Genomic DNA, 18,831 nt, shown 5'->3' with positions numbered 1-18,831 from the left:
TTAATGGTTGTTAATGGCTTCTGTTGAGGTTTTGTGACTAGAAGTACATATAATTTGAGCATCTGATGTACTTTGCCAATGTTAGAAAAGAAGTTCAGGATTTAGTTAGTGAAACCCATTCCAAACTGTGACTAAATCATAAAATCTGAAATTCAGCATTCCAGACATTTTCAGATCTTTCTAGGTTTGAATTTACAGACTTGGATCTCTAGAAAAAAATGTTTGGTTCTTGATTAATCACAATTTAGAAAAGCCCACTTTCCAGGTTAGAAACAGCACAGCCAGATACTCTCAAGAGTTAAGCACGAACAGCCATTAGGTCTTGGAAAAGCAAATGCAGACTATCTGCTTTTCATGATTTACAGACATACAACCCCAGGCTTCCTGTTCTCTCTACCATTAGTTAATTTATGTAAACTGTGTTAATAACGCAAAAAAGCTCTGTGCTCCCCAGTGTCCCAGGCATGTTTGTCTTGTTAATTCTTCTTCATATCTCTCCTAACTAATTCTTTTGCAAGCAAGAGAGCACAGTAGCCATACATTTCACTGCAATTCCTTCAGCTTTATTATACTGACATTTAGACATTTGATTGTCTTTTGATTGCCAAGCAAACACACAATGAGCACAAGCTGGTTTCCAACAGTGATGCTCATTGTACTGTACTCATGTTATGAGGCTTAGAATTTATGCATTTTCTTGCAGAGATTTCTGTAAAGAAAAAAATTAAAATATCATTAAAATAATTTCAAATTTTGAGTCTTGAAATTATGCTTGAGTTCTACCTTCAAAAGTCCCTCATTGTTTCAGACAAATTCATCATTTTAACACAGTATTCAGGTTATAAATCCCATAAAAATGATATCTATCACCCATTAGGTTATATCAGGAAATCTAAATCTTAATATTGCCTCTGTTGAGGTCTAAAGAAATGAGAAAATAATGTAACTTTGTAATTTGCCACATATACAGAGTCAATATTTACAGCTTCAAAAAGGCTCTTACCTTGAGAAACAAGGCTCCCTTGGAAGCCAAGGAGTCCATTCCTCTTCCATTGGGGTAACAGTGATAGGCAGCATCCATAACAGGATAGCGGCTGGCAAAAAGTAGACCACTGTTCACAAACTTAAAGCTACAGCAGCCATGGCAGCTGTAGACCCCAACATCATAGACAATGTATTCAAAATAGTGATGGAGCTGCTCTTTCAATTTCTCCGCAGCTCTTTTGTCAAACACTTCCTGCAAGCACAGAAAGTCCAGGTTGGCAGGGAAGAAAGCAGAGATCTCATGATCAAAGGTCTCGTCTGTGTGTTTCTTTTTCCGCACTGAAGTCTTCTTCATGATTGAGGCTTTGTAGAGGAGCTTGTTGTTGACAGTGCTTTGGTCCACTGTACCGTCTCCAACACGGACCTTGACTAGGGACTCTCGTGAGGCAGAGCAGCTGTCTAAACTCCCAGAATCTCCTTCCTTCTGTTTGTGGTTTGGTGTTTTTGACACCTCTGCATCACCTTCCAGTGAGGGCTCTGCTGGGCCACTGGCACGAGCCTGACCATTGACGGTGTCTGCTTCCGTGTCTGACATGTGGCCGCTCTCCTCTCCATTGATGCGGACAATGCAAGTGTTTTCTTCTCCCTCGTGTGGCTCTCCACTTCCACCTTTATCTTCTCTGTTCTCCTCTCCATTGTTTGAGCCACAATTGTCTCCTTTGTACTCCATTGATGTTGTCCTTTTGATGCCAGCATTAACAGTACGGTTATCTCCAGCCTGGGGGGAGACCAGGCTGCTGAAACTCGCTGCACTGATGGATGTGTTGGTAGGAGAATCTATGTATATTTTAATCTGTGGCCTGCTCGCCCCATTTCGGATCCTCCTGCCAATCTCTTTAGCCCTGGCCTGTGTATTGAAAACGTTATTGAATCTTGCCAGAGAGTCGGGCAGCAGGCAAACGTTGGCACTGCCAAAGCAGAAGCTTTTCCCACTCCCTGCAGCCTTCCATTCGGTGAGCAGTGTGGCTCCATTGCTGTGGTTCTTGTCTTTCAGCCTGGAGTAGATATAGGGCCTTCTGGCTGACTGCAGTGGCGACCAGAGCAAGAAGCCAATCAGAGCGAAAGGAAGAGAGGCCACCAAGAGTGCCAGGTAGATGGGAGTGGTAATAATGATGCAGAGTGCATGAAAATAGCATGGGTCATCTGCTCTTTGACGTTTTTCATAGGTGGTTGGAACAAAAGAGCCCACGAGCCTGTCTGCTAGCCAGTAACATGGGAAAATCAGGCCCCAGGAGAAGGAATGCAGAACTGACAGAAAGCTGTTGGGAAATGGAGAAGTGTATAAAACCATTGCAACTCAGTTATGACAACACTTCAGGGCCTACTACATGATGTCACTGTGTCAAGCATCCACAAGAACACTGGGAGAGGGCTGGGGGGAAAAAAGGTCTGGTCAGGAGATTGATTTTTTTTCCAGTGAGAGTCAATAACAAAACTTTAAGAGCACCATTTCACTGTGTTGGAGTAAAAATGAAACAAGGCCACTGTTTTCGTCTGGCTTTTTGGCATCTGTATTTGTCAAAGGTTGTCATTGTTCACTGGGAGCTGCCATAATGAAACTCTCCAGAGGCAAAACAGAAACCTGCAGAAACAAAAGACAAAAAATATTGGAAGTTTAAGTAACATTTATTGGAAGTTTAAAACAGATTGAGTTTTTCTCACAACAATTAAGGACTTATTGCATATAGTGTATTTAGATGGAAATTGGAAAGGTTGGATCAAGGGAGGATTTGGGGGGCTTTTTGTTTTGTTTCAATTATTGTCGCAGCATAACTTCACCAATCTTATGCAATATGTTTGAGTTCAAAGAAATAAGGGACAAGTCAAGTGCCAAATAACAAATGCTTGGCATTTACTCAGTGCCAAAGGCATTTTGGAATGTTGATAATAGGGGGGAGCCTGGCAGATTTGTTTTCCTGGATGATTTTTAGGATCCTTCAGTAAAAATGCTCAAAAACTGACTCTAGCACCTACACATCAGATAGGAAAAAATAACCTAAAACCCATCCAATTATGTAATTACCATTAGAAAAGAAAGAACTCTAAAGAAGTTATTCTGTTCTACTGGGTACTTAAAATGCTTTGTAAAAGCCCTATTTACATAATCACTCAAGAGACCAGAAAGATTCTTGTTTACAGCAGTGCCAAGGGTAGACAGAACGTGTTTGGGATCTGTGAAGTGAGGACAAACTGCAAGCCTTCTATTCCAACCTCCAGGCTGACAGCCTTCCTGGTGAAAGGTGTAGCAGTGTTGCAGAATATAAGGTCAATTTGACTTTTACTATTTTAAAATAACAGACCAGAAGAAAATGCAAAAGCACAATGGATCCATAAAAAAATGTCTAATTAGGTCTTCAATAGGTGTTTCCTTGAGCATATGATGACATGATGTTACAGCTCCCTGGGGAACACGAAACTAAGGGACAGTTTTGTAGATAGAGCAGTCAATGCCTGCTTGGTGATGTGCTGAAGTTAAAAAAAAGAATCAATTCAATACAACTCTTGCTGGTTTGATTATGGACTGCAGTATCAATAATCTACAAAATAAATCTACAAGATGAAGCTGTCCAGCAAACTATGAAACACCCAACTGAAACAGCTTCACAAAAGCAATTATCCAGATTGTGAAGACATACTATGTAAAAGGAATTCATGCTTACTGCAGATCCAACATACTATTGTGTATTTGTAAAAACTGAAGAAAAATTAATGCAATCACAAATCTTTCCATGGGATAAGATTGCACAGCACATGTCATGAAGCAAATTGGTTTGTTTTAAAAACTTTCAGCAAGAACATGATTCTTTGTAAACACTAAAAGCTGTATGATGGTTCAAGGCCACATTGGTGACTCCTACACTTCCTCTGCCTTAAAAAGGGAGAGTATCTTTCAAAATCAGAAGGGTTTTTGACCAGGTGCCAACTGCATTTCTCACTGACAGCCTGCTGAAGTGAGGAGGCAATAACTGTATTCCATGCATTTTATTCCATGAATTCTAATAGAATTCCCACTGCTCATGACACAGAAGTACAAAAGCCCTGGTACCACAGCAAGCTTTAAAATATAATAGCTGGAAAAAAGTGAAGAGGGTATCATTAGCTGGATGTCCTTTAAATTTTTGCATATTGCAGACAGAAGACACGGACACGTCAAAGTCCTAATTAAAAACCCCCTTCTTGCAAGGAAATTATTATCGTGACTTACTAAACTTCCAGATGAAAGCAATCACGAAGCTCTGGCACAGACTCGCTGGCACACACACAAACAGGAACTAAGTTTCCTACTCCTTGCTAGAAAATCCTGTGCACGCTAGTGCCTCAAAGCCACCCCAAAAAAAGAGAATTAAGAGGGTCATGAGAGACAGATTTTATCTCAACAAGATCTTAAGGGGTGAGGGAAGGCACCATGTGAGTCAACAGGAACTTGGAAAACATGACGTCAGTCACATCTCTCCTAATGCAATGGTTTAGATGGAGCCTAAAGCTAAAGTGCCTAATTCCTTGTGATGAAGGGTATTACTTGGTAATCCAATGCTTTATTCATAGGGGTTTGGGAGATTAAGGGAGAATTTAAGATATTGCAATGAAACAGATATTTTTGTATGCTACAAAGACGTAAACGGTGGTGTTGTTTGGTGGGTTTTATTACTCTGTGAGTGTCTGAAGGCTAAAAATAGACTTTATTTAATTTTTTTTATGGTGGCAGTATAGAACATCTCAACTTTAGTGATAACAAGACATCAGGCAGAATGGTTTCAAAGATTTTTATGATTATAATTATGCCCAGAAGTATGATGGAGGCATCATAGATCAAAAGAGATGTTTCTACCTCCAGCATTGCTTGCAAACTAAATAAAGGACAATAGAAGTCAACAAGTGATAGGAGAAACAGAAGAAAAACAACAAATCTTGCAATAATAGTGTTATGAGGACAGTCTAGAAATGGTCAGAAAAGTTTTAACTTCCTTTTGTTTAGAAACGAAAATACACTTTCAAATTCAGACAACTAAAATTTCTTCAAAGAATATAGTAATATCAGCTGTATTTTTAAAACTATAAGTAAATCATTGGCAGAACAGTTATTATTTAAAAACAGGATAAAAATGCCGATCAGTGGCTGATTTGGAAGGTTACCCTATGGGTAACTTCACATCATTATTTACAAATATTCATTAGAATTAGTGTTTCTTGAATCCTGACAGCTGGTTTCCAGCAAAAATTGTAGCAATATTTACATAAAAATGAATTCTAGAAAAGCAGTTTATTTAGCCTGTGGCTTTTTGTTACCTGATTTACTTATTGTCATTGTAATTTGAATCAGAGAAAACAATCTTACAAAAATGGTCTCACTACACCATGTGAAACAGCAAAAATTAGTGTTTGTAACTGAGCACAGGTGAAATGAAGATCTGAGGTAACAGGGAATTCTCACTCAGTCTCTCACGTCATTCAGGCTTATTAGACAAACCACAACTTAATTTTTGCTTTCCTCATTGTTCTCATCTGTTTTCTCCCCAGACACCCTTCATAAAATCTTCCTTCCTTTATTCAGTGTTGTTCCCCTGATTATTCTTATACATGCTTTTAATTAGAGTCTAGTTCAACAGCTAACTAACCTTCTGGAAAAAAAACCTACTCCAAAAGGCCAAAACCACATGAACTGCTTTCCATGCTTGATTACATGGCTGTAATTACAGAGATGCAGCCTTCTCAAGGGGTCAGTGGTTCTAATGAAGATGTTTTCTTGCTCCCCTGTGACCATTTCACAGCCTGATGTTTTAAATGAAATCCAGTCATCCTGGCTGGGACTCATTCCATGAAGGAGTTCACAATGCAGGCTAAGGGAATTTAAGTAGAACTTACTGGCTCAGCTTAACTTCCATTTAAACCAGTAACAATTTACAGCTTAGGAAAATCTTTGTAAAAACTTAGTAAAAACATGGATTCTTTTTGTATGAGAAGCTGAATTTGGTGAATCACTGGTACTGATGAATAAAGCAGAACCCATTCAAACTAAGGATTTGGCAGGAGGAGAAGGGAAGGAGGACGGTGTTTTCGCAGACTTGCCATTGCAATATTCATTTACCAATTTCTGTCTGAACTCTGCAGCTTGTCTCTGTCCATAGGCAGCCAACAGGCAAGAATCAGTACAAACAAGATGTCTAACTTAATTGACCTAACCTGTAAAAACTAAAAGACTAAGAAGTGTGAATTCACAAGTCTCCCTGAATAGCAGAGATGTCAGCAGTTAAGCACATGTCTGCAGAAAACAACCCCAAGCACCCCTACAAGTCCAGGGAGCTGCTCAGGTCTCTGGCATATTTAGGGAGTAGACTTGTGATGATACAATCTGTGTTCTGCACAAGGGGGGATCAAGCACTTGGGCTAAATTTTCTTAAGGAGTCCTTGGAAAGTCAGTGATGCCTCTCTCTGTGTGGCTCTAAAAGCTGTATGTTGAAGGAGATTTGGTGCTGTTATTAACCACAGGTTAAGGGAGCTGAACCAGGGCTAGGAGCCCACTGGTCACTCAGTGGATCAGCAGTGACCAAGGTACCTGTGGTAACAAAGGACAGTGTGAGTGGGAGTCATCCCCTTCATCTGACAAAAGATTGGCTGCAGGTGCAGAGAAACTGGCCTGCATACCTCCCCACCCCAAATGGGAGCTTTTTCTCTCAAAGTGCTGAAAAGTTGATTGTGATCACACAGTAAAACTTTCTCTGAGCTTTACAGTTATGTGGGCCATGGCAACAGATTCTCGTTTCCAAAAGCAACTCGTCTGAATTTGGTAGTCCCAGATCATATTCCTAGGCCAAAAACAATACCCACACACCTTCTGCTAACTAAATAAATCACATTATGTTTTAAACTTAATTTAAAAAAGTATAAATTCAATTATCCTAATGTGTGGAAACATAGGTTAAAAAAAGATCTTAACAATTATAACCCATTGAAAAGTGTTAAAAACATGTCAGTTTTGTCCCCTTTTTCTTTCAAAATGGATGAAAAATTGAAGCTGACTGCATTATTGCAGAAAACAATCAGATTTCATATTCCTGCAAGCAACACTGGGTTTACCCTGACACAGGAGATTATACTTGCTCAAACTTTACATCCAAAGTCAAAATGCAGAAGGGCCACATCACATCTCTCAAGCCTAGGAGAGGTTTATTCTTTACCCCACACACACAAACTGCACTCCCAACAGTGAATGCTGTGTTTACACACCAGCTGTACTAATTGCTCCCTGGAGACCCAACCCAAACCCAAAAAACTTCACCAGTACAGCTCCAAATTCTGAAATACACCTCCAAAGCTTTGTGCATTCTGTGAGTGCACCAGTGCCAGCCTGTGAACAGCAGCTAACTAATCAAAGACAAGCCATGTGGGAACTTTCTACAAGGGCATTTAGTTGTACTTCACTGGAGGGCATGAAGACTCATCTAAAAATCTGGACTCCATAAACTTTCTTCAATTATTTTTATTTCAGTGGAAATAGAAGCACACTGACAGTTTCTGTTGTATTTTAGAGGGCCCATGCCACAAATGCCTCTAAAAATATCATGGTTATGCAAACTAAGTAACAGCAACCAATGTCACTTCTGATCTGCAAGGACATTAAAACATAAATTTGAATGCATTTTTAAAGTAAATACTTCAGAATTCATACAAAAAAATTCCTAATCAGCAGAACTGTCTCTTCTTGTACAGGGAACAATCACATATTTCCAAATTATCAATTCTTATTTATGACCTTGGGAACTGGTAAGAAGTAGAATCAATAGCATATTGATAGGTGAAAATAACTGCAAATACAGAGAGCTCTAAGTTTTCAGAAACGCTTTGCTATCAGGCAAGATTTAGACAAAAAAAGTTCATCAGACCACTTGGTGATCTCACTCAGCACCTGGAAAGCTAAACACTCTGTTTTGAGACCTTATTTGGTGAACTTCAGTAGTGAGACAACTGCAGCCTAAAAAAATATGAATCTGTGACACTAAGCTCTGTTTATACAATAGAAACAGAATGGGCTCTATTTACAAAATCACCTTTTAGTGTGCTTTAGCCTTGTATTTTACAGGAGCTGGAGTAATTCAATAATGGCTAAATAAATCTGATCCTTGTAGATGGTTTGTTTAACAAAACCCAGTGAGATGGAACAATATTGGCTTTAGGTGCACAAGACAGAAGTGGAGATAAAATTTTCCCTACTCATCTTTCACCATCTAAATCCTACAGAGGTCTGACTGCAGCCATGCCTTGCCCATAAATTATCAGGGGCACAGACTCCCTGTAAAATGAAAAGCTGTGCTTTCTCAAGCAACACTTTGAGCCTCCAGGCTTCTGGTTACTCCATGACAGCTCAATAGAAGTATAAAGTAATCATTTTTCCCTAGAGTGGATATTTTTTCAACATTGAAATTGTTCTTAAAGGTGCCAAAGAAAAGTTACCTTAACCTACAGTAAATCCAAGACAAATTCCTGCCAATAAATATCTGTTCCTCTATAAAAAATGCTTACCTACAATTCTCCAAATACTTTATAAAGGAAATTAAAATACAATGTGCCTGAATTAAAACACAGCTACCCTTATAAAGAAAATTGAAATACATTTATTCATGTTTTACTTATGGAAATTTGGAGAAGCAGAGCCTTTGTAACTTGGATAAATTTTTATGGAAACCCCAAAACTAGACTCCTTAACTCACAGTTTCCAGCTCTACTGACAAAGGCATATTTCCCCAGGACCCAGAGATCCAACTGTATGGTGGTAATCATAAAAAACACAGTATTGCTCAAAACTTAACACATAAATACCAAGTCCTGCCCCCAAAACTTGCTTCTATGTCAAGCCACTCTGACCAAAATGCAAGAATCCAAACTCGCTTTTTACAATTGCTCCAAGATAGGCTGAGTGCTTTTGTTGCATATTTTCATACAGCTAAACACACAACTATTAAAATTCTCATTACAAAAATAAAAAAACCAACCAAACAAACAAACAAAAAACCCAAAAATATCACCAACATAAAAACTAACCCAGAGCACTTGACACTTGCAGCTTTTCAAATGTGATAGGAAATTCAAGCAAAAATATTTTACTTATATATAAATTCATGTCACTGCAATACACTCGCAGACTAAAGTGTGCAATCCTCTCATATTTTCTTTTTACAGAGTAGCACATAAAAGAAGACAGAAAGCAATATGTGATTTTTTTTAATTATCCCATCCAATCACTTAGCACTCTAAAAGAACACTTGTTGCCATCTTCACATAAAGCATAGCTAAATTTATCTCAGATATTACAAAGCTACCAATCTCTCAAATACTCAAGAATGAATTATTTAAAACCACAAGATCTATGGGGTGACTTGTCTTAAAACCACGCCTAAGAAAGGGGAGAGAAGGTTTTTTCCAGGTTTATTCCAGGAAGCCTCATGGCTGTTCTAACTATGAGGCTTCACTGGCTACTTCACAGAAACACATTCCTCCTTGTTAGGCTGAGCAGCTCTGGGAGAACAGGGACACCTAAAAAGACCCATGACAAGAATCTAGTGACAATCACTCGACGTTCTGCTGCTACACATCTGTACAGAGAGCCCTGCAGAGGGCTGGGGGCAAGGGGCTGACTGCAGGTCTCCAACACCGACAGCCATGGAGCCAACAAGGATTTCTGGCAAGGACATGCTGAGAGAAACAATGGGATGGGATGGAGAAGGGGCCACAAGGGAGGTAGGGCAGTACTTCTCTGGGATAAATGTCCTTGTTCTGGGTCCTGGGAATAAGCACAGCATAGCACAGCCATGGGATTGAGGTCAAGAAGCAGACATGGACCAAAGGCTGGCTCAGCAGAGGGAAACAAGACCACCCCAGACCCAAAAAGTGCTCTGACCCATTTCCAGACATGCCCAGGAGAATGAACATTGTAACAGCTCACACAGAAAGTGAGAAAGTTACCTCCATAGTAGGGAAAACTTAGCTGTAAAAACCTACCTCCACAAAGCCCTGGTGTGCACATCCCAGGGTGCTGGAGCCAGCACTGGTGATCTTTCTGTCTCTCCCTCTTTCTTTCACTCTACCCTTTATTCAAAATCCACCCCTATGTTTGCATGAGAAGATAAGGGACTAACATACCAATTTCCATGCCAAGTGTATAATTTACCAATAAAACTGTCTTTTTAAAATCCTCAAATATTTGTGGTTCCTTTTCAACCACGGGCATATACAAATCTTGGGTGCTTCCCTTCCCTTCAGGGTGGAACACCACAATCCTGCAATGGCTTTTGAAATGTGCTTGCCACCAAAATGGCATTCTTGAAAAAAATCTTTTTGACTTTCACAAGTACACAAAACAGAGGGACTGCAATATGTTTCCCACTTGTCCTAAAATTTCCTTCACTTTTTATTAGCCATTGCATTATGCAGAAAATGCTGATCCTTCCTCTCTACCTTCCAAGACATCCTGACAAACTGAGAATACACTCAGCCTGTTCTGGATTCCTCACTGCTACAGCACAGGGAGCAATGTTCAGCCACAAAGCAACCTTTGAAGTCTTCTGACATCTCCTGATAAGAACCAGGTTTCTGGCATTCTACATTAAATTGCCCAAGAGTCTCCCATATTTTCTGCTGGCAGTACAGATCCTGGCTCATGCCTTGACACTTTCAACATTTCAGGTTCCAGGTTTCAGAGATTGCTAGTCTTCAGACATCACTGCTTTTTTGCATGAGCTGGGAAAGGACTTGATAGTAAAAAGTGAACACAAAATTTGAGGTAGGATAGGGAGAGGGGAATCTTATTTCTGAGCCAGAAGCTTTTATATCTCTGTGGAAAAACAAGAATAAAGGGTACTCTCATTTTTTGTAGTATACAAATGTATGTTCAATCCATAACATACCTGAAATATCAAAATTGTACTGCTGTTAATCAAAGTGGTCCATATTTAGAAAAGAAACAAGAGAAGCTATGCTAAATACCCAGCATTCTACCACTTCTAAATCAAGAGAGTAACATAACCCAGTAACAGAATCTGGCAAAAATCTAAAAGAATAAAAACAAGGAAAAAGTGCAAATGAGCTGCTACTTTAGTGAGGTATGTATATAGGGATACAAAGTTCACCTCACTATTCTGTGGACTTTTATTTCCTTAAAAATACAGCAAATGTTTGTTGTTTTTTTCTGTTATTAAATGCATTTTAAAGGTCAGAGCAATATACAGATATTTCATTTTACACCCCATTTTTTTATTTACTCTTGGAACTAGAATGAAATCAGAAAGTTTCCTATATCCAGAAGAAGCAATTTGGACAGAGTGTTTGCTTGCATCTAAAAATACCTTCTGCAGTGTTCTTATGTGATCACCAACAAATGAAGTAACTAGACATTTCTCTTAGCCATCAGCAGGAAAAAAATTGTTTAAATATTTAATATGCTTTTAAAAATGTCTACTGAGTCAAACTATTACTAGTTTTTTATTGTGACCAAAAGTCAAATGTTTAATTGAAACAGCTGCTCCCTAATAAACAACCAGAAGCTGTGTGCACAAACGTGTGGCGTTTCCAGATTAGATTTTCATGCATGGCATTCCATGCATGATCTTTTCATAAAGTTGAATATAAGACAAGTTAAATAAGATCTCAGTCCAAATAACAAAACTGTAGAGAATCAGAAGTGATGATTCCAAAATAGACCTGGGCCTGCCTCCAGTGTAAACAACTTAGTATTAGTTTTAGGATGCAAAGCAAACATCCTAGATCTTATTGCTTCTTTTACTCACTCAGGTAAGCTTTACTGTTAAAATGGTTTTAAAAAAATTCTAAAATACTAGGGAGCAAAAAAATACTAGGGAGATATACTGCTATTCTAGGGGGATAAAAAATGAAGTACAATAAAATTTGGTCCAAATATGGTCAGAAATTTTTTTTATTGCCTTTTTTTTTTTTTTTAACCATACCTCTGATGCATATTCACAGTACAAGCAACAAACTATTTTCAAAAGGTTGGTTTAAGTAAACTCTCCCCAACCAATTCTACCACAGTGAGTTAAACAGGGATTTGGTTTTACAAGACCTGCATTGATGTATTTGTCAAGTTTGTTTAATTTTTTTGGACTAACTCTGCAGTCCATTATTTACAAAGAGCATCCTCAGGCATGTAAAATATCTGTGTAAATTATCAGGTTCATGCAACTGCTAAACAGTACAACATCCACAGAGAACTGTCAATAGCAATGCCTAAACTGTAGAGACTTTTGCTACATTTTCTAAACCAACATAGTCTTGTCCTGCTATTAAATAAACTCATTTTGCCCTATGATTCACTTCAGAATTTAATTTTTAAGAGTCATTTTGCAGAGCAGAAATACATTTCTAAAAATTCAATTGTCTTTAATAGAAAAGCAGGCTTTCATATATTGAATGCTGTTCTTGGAAGTGAAGCTCTTCAGCACTGAAATGAAAATCATATTTCAGTTTAAGTTTGCATTATCTCCTGCATGTCACAGAACAGTTGCCAAAGAAATGCCAAGGAAAAAGTGTAAATTGTGAAAAGCAACACTTCTGACAGTGGTAATCTCTGTGGCTGTGGGTTAACTGATCCCCACTGCACAGCTGAAGTTGTCCCATACCAAGAGCCAAGAGTACATGTCTTGAATGGTACAGCTTCACTGATAAAACTGATAAATGTTTGGGGATTGAGGTTTTTGCAATTATCCTTATTAGCTATCAGTTGCATTTCTATTTCTGCTGGCTGCCCCTAGCCTGTGCTACACTTGAGCATTGCAGGCAGAGATACCCTTTTTTTATTAGCCACAGCTTTTACTTTTATATTGCCTGTAGTAGGACTGCTCCCAGAGATAAATTTGTATTAGTGAAGCAAATGCATACTGGGAAAGTGTGAGAGAACTGTTAGACAGAATAATATTATTTGTAAAATTCTGAGTATTATGCACCCCAAAGTTTTTAGGATTCGAAGTGATGTAGAAGGAATGTACTTCTAATATCTTACATAATTCATCCTGATAATTTAAATAGTTTCTTAAAACAGCATTCCCTGGATGCCAGCTTTTGAAGTGTTTAACAAGATATACATAAAGAGGGTAATAATTATAATGGGGGTGTAATGAGCTTCACTATCAACTAGAGTCAAAGTACAGTAGATTTTTATCTCAGGTAATTATTGTTATGTGCAGTAAATGCACCAGCAAAACTGAAGAAATAAAGCCTTTGGATTACCTCTAGTGAAGAGAATTCACAAAAGAGAACATTGATTTTTATTCTGACTTCATTCTATGAATCTGACAGGTGTTAAGCTGCTAAATCAGGAGATCTGAGGCCTTGTGTGAGTGACATAAAACTATATTGTACAGCAAACACAGCACAACTTCAAATTCCACTGTGCCTTGGCTACAGGTGAGAAGAAATCACTTAGGTCTATGCAATTAAACAGCAAACCTTTCACACAAAAGGACAAAAACTCCATCTGATCAGCAGCCATAGCTGCCTTAGGTGTGAGTGGCAGAGTGCTGCCCCAGAGCCACAGCAGCACAGCCACTCTGAAATCCATCCCTTCTCCTAGGGAACAGAAGCTTTCATTTACAGGCCACATTCATTCATCCTACAGCCAAAACCACCACACAGTCCCTAAATATTGCTGCTGCATTTTGTGGTAAGGGTTATCAGGCTGGTCAGGGCCTGGGCTGAGGTCACTGAGCTGGCACAGAGCACTGGCACTACCAGCTGGTTATTCTGTTTACTCTGCTTAAAAGGATTATTGGTCTGTTGGGATGGACTGGACTACTGGCCAAAAGCTGTAAGGTCATTACATGCAAGATCCAGTCATTTCAGTCTTCCAAAGACAAAAATCTCTTCTACTAAATTTTAAAAAGTTTTTGTTCCGTTGTTTTTTTTTTTTTCCTATGTATGAATAATTTCTCCTTTGTATCTCCAACTGTCTTAAGCATTTAAACAAGCAATTTTGTAGCTGAGATCAAAATTGCTCTCTGAATTTATTATCCTTAAACTAATTGAAAATTATGACTGGCTCACTAAGGCAAAGAAGCCCAACTGGTAAGCACTGAAGATGGTAACACTTTGCTGCTCACTCAGCTGGTAACAATTTCATTTTCAGCATTATGAGAGACTGAGTAAACAACTCACGTCAGGCAGCTGGAGAGCTCCAACCTAATCTTGTAAAACCAGTGTTGGTAAACCACAAACCTGTCAAGGTGCCTTCATGTGCTGCTTGGCATAGTAATTATGTCATTAACATACCATGTTTTTATATACACCGCTGGTAGATACGCCAATGAAATTATAAGCAACTAACAGAAGAAAGGTAGGCATGAATAGAAGTAAATTCAAAGCAAATTCACTTCCGTTCCAAACCCACTCCTACAGAATCAGAGGTGTTCTTTGAAGTCAACTGTAACTTAAATGCAGGTTTATTTTAAATAATTTTCCATTTTCTACATAAAATAAAATCTTAAATGATTTTCCACTTTCTACAACCCAGTATTTTCTGTGCTGCAACATTATCTGAAAACAAAGCAGAAGAACAACAAATAAAAGCACTAATTCTATGTTTGTGAATATTTCTTGGAAACCAAATAGCTGCCTTGTTTTATCACATTCATCCCTCTTTTCAATTGTGAGAACTCTGACAAACACATTTTGATGTAACAACTGCTTTTGTAATTGCCACTGATCTCTCCAGGCAGGCTGTGGGCTGCTGCCTGTCCTGGGCCCCTCAGAACTCCATTACAGCTGCTTGCTGTGGTTATGTAACACATATTTATACATGACTTTTTATGTAAAATACTTCACAGTTCTCAGTGTATGTTAAGTTAGGAGCCTATTTTGAAAGTTCTTCACCAAGTCCACCTACAGTGGCTCATACCCACCAATCCACACAACAGATTTGCAACAAGCAATTCAGCCAGGTCCAACCCTTTCTCAGATTGTAGCTGTGGCTTTTCAAGAATGCCAAACTCAGCTACAATCAGTCAGTCTCTGAAGAATCTCATACTATTTGTGGCAACAGCCATGTGAAAGAAGTACTTCAAAGGAAAACTTGACTTGGTAGAGGAAAAAAGATCAGGAACTTCAAACTCCAAAATACTCCAGGCAGCACAGACAGTGGTTATTTTACAGGAGTTCAACCCAAGCCATTTCTCCAGTATGCTGGGCTTAGTAAAATATTTGAAAAGTTGAAATAACTCAAAGGTTTATTTGCTTTCTGAGGGGAAGTTTCTAAAAGTAATTTTTATTTTTTCTAACATTTTTTTCTTTTTTCTACCCCTGCATGGATGTTCTGAGCAACCTCCCCACTGGGGCGCAGAAGAAAACCTTGTTTTGTAATCTTGAGATAGGTTTTGAAAAATATTTGAAAAAGCAGATTAACACTCATCAGTACCATTGCTATATTTTAAGATAAATCTCAGAGTAAAGAACTTGAGTGATACTGAATGAGGAACAGTTGAGGATTATTTGATCCTGTGCCTCATACAAGGAGGCTGGAAGCTGATGAGGGTTATCTACTATCTATCAGTTTCATATGGTGTGGCTAGGATAGACATTACAGATGTTTTTTACAATGAAAAAAAAATTATTTTTAAATAGATAATCTAAGAAACTTTCCCATCAAATACTAAAAGTAATCACAACACAAGATGTGTGACTCAATTGGTTTGCTTTGTGATACAAACCTATTGGTCCTATTTTTAGAGATTTACTAGGCATTGAGCATATTTGTCCCCTTTCTTTATCCCTGTGTGCTGTGACCACATCCTTTTTTCATTATAAAAATCCTTTAAAATTATTTATTTCTTCATATTCTGGGAGTATAACTGAATTATTATTATTATTAATAATAATAATATTACTTTAGGGAAATTCCCCCAACAGGAACAGGTAAGGTATACCTACAGAAGTAAAAACTAATCACCAACAAAATACTTTGCCATTCACACAGAAGGAAGCCCAAATATTACAACATGCCTTTCTTTTTAACTCTGCTTAACATTTTCTGTTTCATGGTTTTCTTTTAATGCACCAAACATATGAGTGCTGCTAATACACCTTGTTTCTACTTATTTGTCTTTATACAGCATATGTCTGCTTTCAACATAGTACTTCTACCTGCTTTTAGGCTTAAAACCCTACCTTCAAGATATGCTAAATTAAAGAGAAATATTACAAGAAGGACCCAGAGATGTGTCTCATCACTAGCTTTGATCTTGAAGAGCCAGTTAATTCCATCATTGCTATTAATTGGACTGCCAGGCCAGAACAAAGGGTGACCTCTCCACAGTAACCCAACACTGTAACTTTACAGAATTTGCATTATTTTCTTCTATTGTATCAGGAGGATAAACATCATGGCCAGAGTAATGACCAGGTTATGGCAGGCAGCACAGGACAAAGCACTGATTCAGAAACCTTGAGGTGTTATCCTGGCTTATAAGATAAGCATGTATTCTATTGCCATCTGTTGGAGGTTGGACAGTTTTCTTATCTCTTCCAAGAACAATGTCTCCCTCCGGGGAGATATCTTCTGTTAATTCTCAAATGACTCACTGCATAACTAGTAAAGTTACATCATCCCATTGTGAGATTCTCCACCCAAAGAGAAGAGCCAAACATTCCTACTACATAAAATCAGCACTTTTTGAGACACCAGAACAGCCCTTCGCTGGATTCCCAGAGGAGCAGCTTTCTTCTCTGGTAAAGTCCCAGAAGAAGACCAAGCCCAACTACTCCACCACCAAACCTTCAGAGAAAACTACACCCTTCTACAGATCACTGCTTCAGCAGCATTTCATCTGCCAATCCAAGAAGAACAGCCACCATTTAACTGGACTACTACCAACATCCTGACTCCTCAGGGTGTCAAGTTTCTGACTCTATCACTAGTTTTATTTATACTAATTACTTTTTTTAAAAATTTTTATTTCGTTTTTTCCTAGTAAAGAACTGTTATTCCCAATCCTGTATCTTTTCCTGAGAGCCTTTTAATTTTGAAACTGTAGTAATTCAGAGAGAGGGAGTTTACCTTCTCCATTTCACAAGAGGGTTGCCTTCCTTCCCAGACTCCTGTCTTTTCAAACCAAGACAGGTGTGCTTCACCATTTCTGACATCTGTGCCACCACGGTCCCAGCTCAGACCCTGCCTTTGCCTCCTTGCCCACTGCACGACACAAGCACACACAGTGATCCAGAAACCCCCCAGCAGCAGGAGCAAAGGCACAGAGTGAAGATCTGCTCCTGCATCTGCCACCTGCCCCTCCAGGAGCCTTGGAGCCTCTGGGTGCCCCTGCTGGTTCTCTGCCAGTCCTGCCCGAGCTCTGTGCTGCAACAGCCTCGGACCGAGGCACAGTTTGCTTGGGAGGCACCTCCCTGGCCAGGACCCATGAGCTCAGCTTGTCAGCATATCAGAAGAGAAGCTGTCCTCTGAAAATAGGCAATTTTATTTCATGAGGCAACAGTCAGCTGTGCAGTGCTACTCAAGGAACTCTCCCCACTGAGATCAGTCAATTTCTTGCCCTGTGTCTCACCCCTTCACTATAAGCTTTTATGAGTGCAGTAACTGTCTATTTTGGTGCCTTTGATGAAAAAATTATTATTCATTGTGTAAGATTTCCCATCATATATATAAAACCATATATTTCATACTCATCACGTTAAAAATGGATGCATTTTCATCAACATAATTAATGTTTGTTGTATTATCACTCAAATAATTGCATACAGTTGTAGCTGGAGAACACCATAGCTCTGAAATAGCACTCTTCATCTGTAGATCAATGCAAATGCAGCTGGTAATTCAGCTTTTGTGAACAGGTCATCAGCATGACTAGCATATTAACATCTCAGCCAAGGAGCAACACTTAGAGGCATTCTTCTAGGGGTTAATGAAAGGGCTTAATATGTACTTCAGCAGTGATTATTTCCAAGAAATTCATTAAAGGCAAATGGCTATCACTTGGATTTTAATTCAAATTCTAATTTTAATCTGAACAGTTATTGTAGGTGTTGCCTGACTGTTAAGAATATATTCTTGCTCCTGATCCCATTGTACCTTGCTGAGATTTGTTCAAATTAATTGTGTATGGTGCTACTGATTAAATTCCCTGGGAAAAAACCACAGTACTCATATATAATGACTAATTCTCTCAGCTTATTGATCCTAAGTTCAGAATCATTATGTCAGTGCAAATGCAGGATATAGGGAAGATGCTATGCTTGGATCATAGAGAAGAGCATTGCTTGAGCATAGTGCATAGCATTGATATGCTCGGATCATATCAAGAGTAGCAGCTCACAGCAGCCATAACTATTTCACAATAAAGACATATACTGTTATCTACTTTATTTTGCATTCATTTCAGCTTCCCACTCCCACCCCCGAATCAAATTCTGACAAAGCAAATAAATACACATACTCCAAAGAACTACTTGGAAGCTTTCAGCATATTCATATTTTTCACTGTAAGGACCCACACTGGAATCCTCCAGTAAATTGTCACTAGAAACAAATTGAAGAGTATCACTTGCAATGACCTAAGGGCTAAGGGCAAGATAGATTCATGCAGCAGCTACCTGCTGCTGTGTAAGGGCTACAATAATTTCTCATATTCCTTCAGCTAGGCTTTGTTTCTTGTAGGGCAATCTTCACCCTTCAGTCTGAATTTTTTGAGGGCTTCTTAGAAATGCATGCCCAGAAAGATCAGACCCTTCAGGTAGAATTGCATCATCCCTTGATTCATAATGCCCCTGGTAAGTGAGCCC

At 38.7% G+C, this 18,831-nt stretch overlaps 1 protein-coding gene across 2 annotated transcripts in view; it reads right to left on the bottom strand.

Annotated features, from left to right (window-relative positions):
• Positions 1 to 18,831, bottom strand: part of SMPD3 (sphingomyelin phosphodiesterase 3) — a 102,248-nt gene that overhangs the window by 33,187 nt on the left and 50,230 nt on the right. For both annotated transcript variants that reach the window (XM_021535247.2, XM_077786336.1), the window contains exon 2: positions 1,004 to 2,626. In XM_021535247.2, the coding sequence (XP_021390922.1) occupies positions 1,004 to 2,335 (1,332 nt within the window). In that variant the 5' untranslated portion in view covers positions 2,336 to 2,626. The remainder of the gene's footprint in view (positions 1 to 1,003; positions 2,627 to 18,831) is intronic.

Source organism: Lonchura striata, chromosome 13 (genome assembly GCF_046129695.1).
Source record: "Lonchura striata isolate bLonStr1 chromosome 13, bLonStr1.mat, whole genome shotgun sequence".
Taxonomy (NCBI): Eukaryota; Metazoa; Chordata; class Aves; order Passeriformes; family Estrildidae; genus Lonchura; species Lonchura striata.
This window is presented reverse-complemented; position numbering and strand designations above follow the sequence as displayed.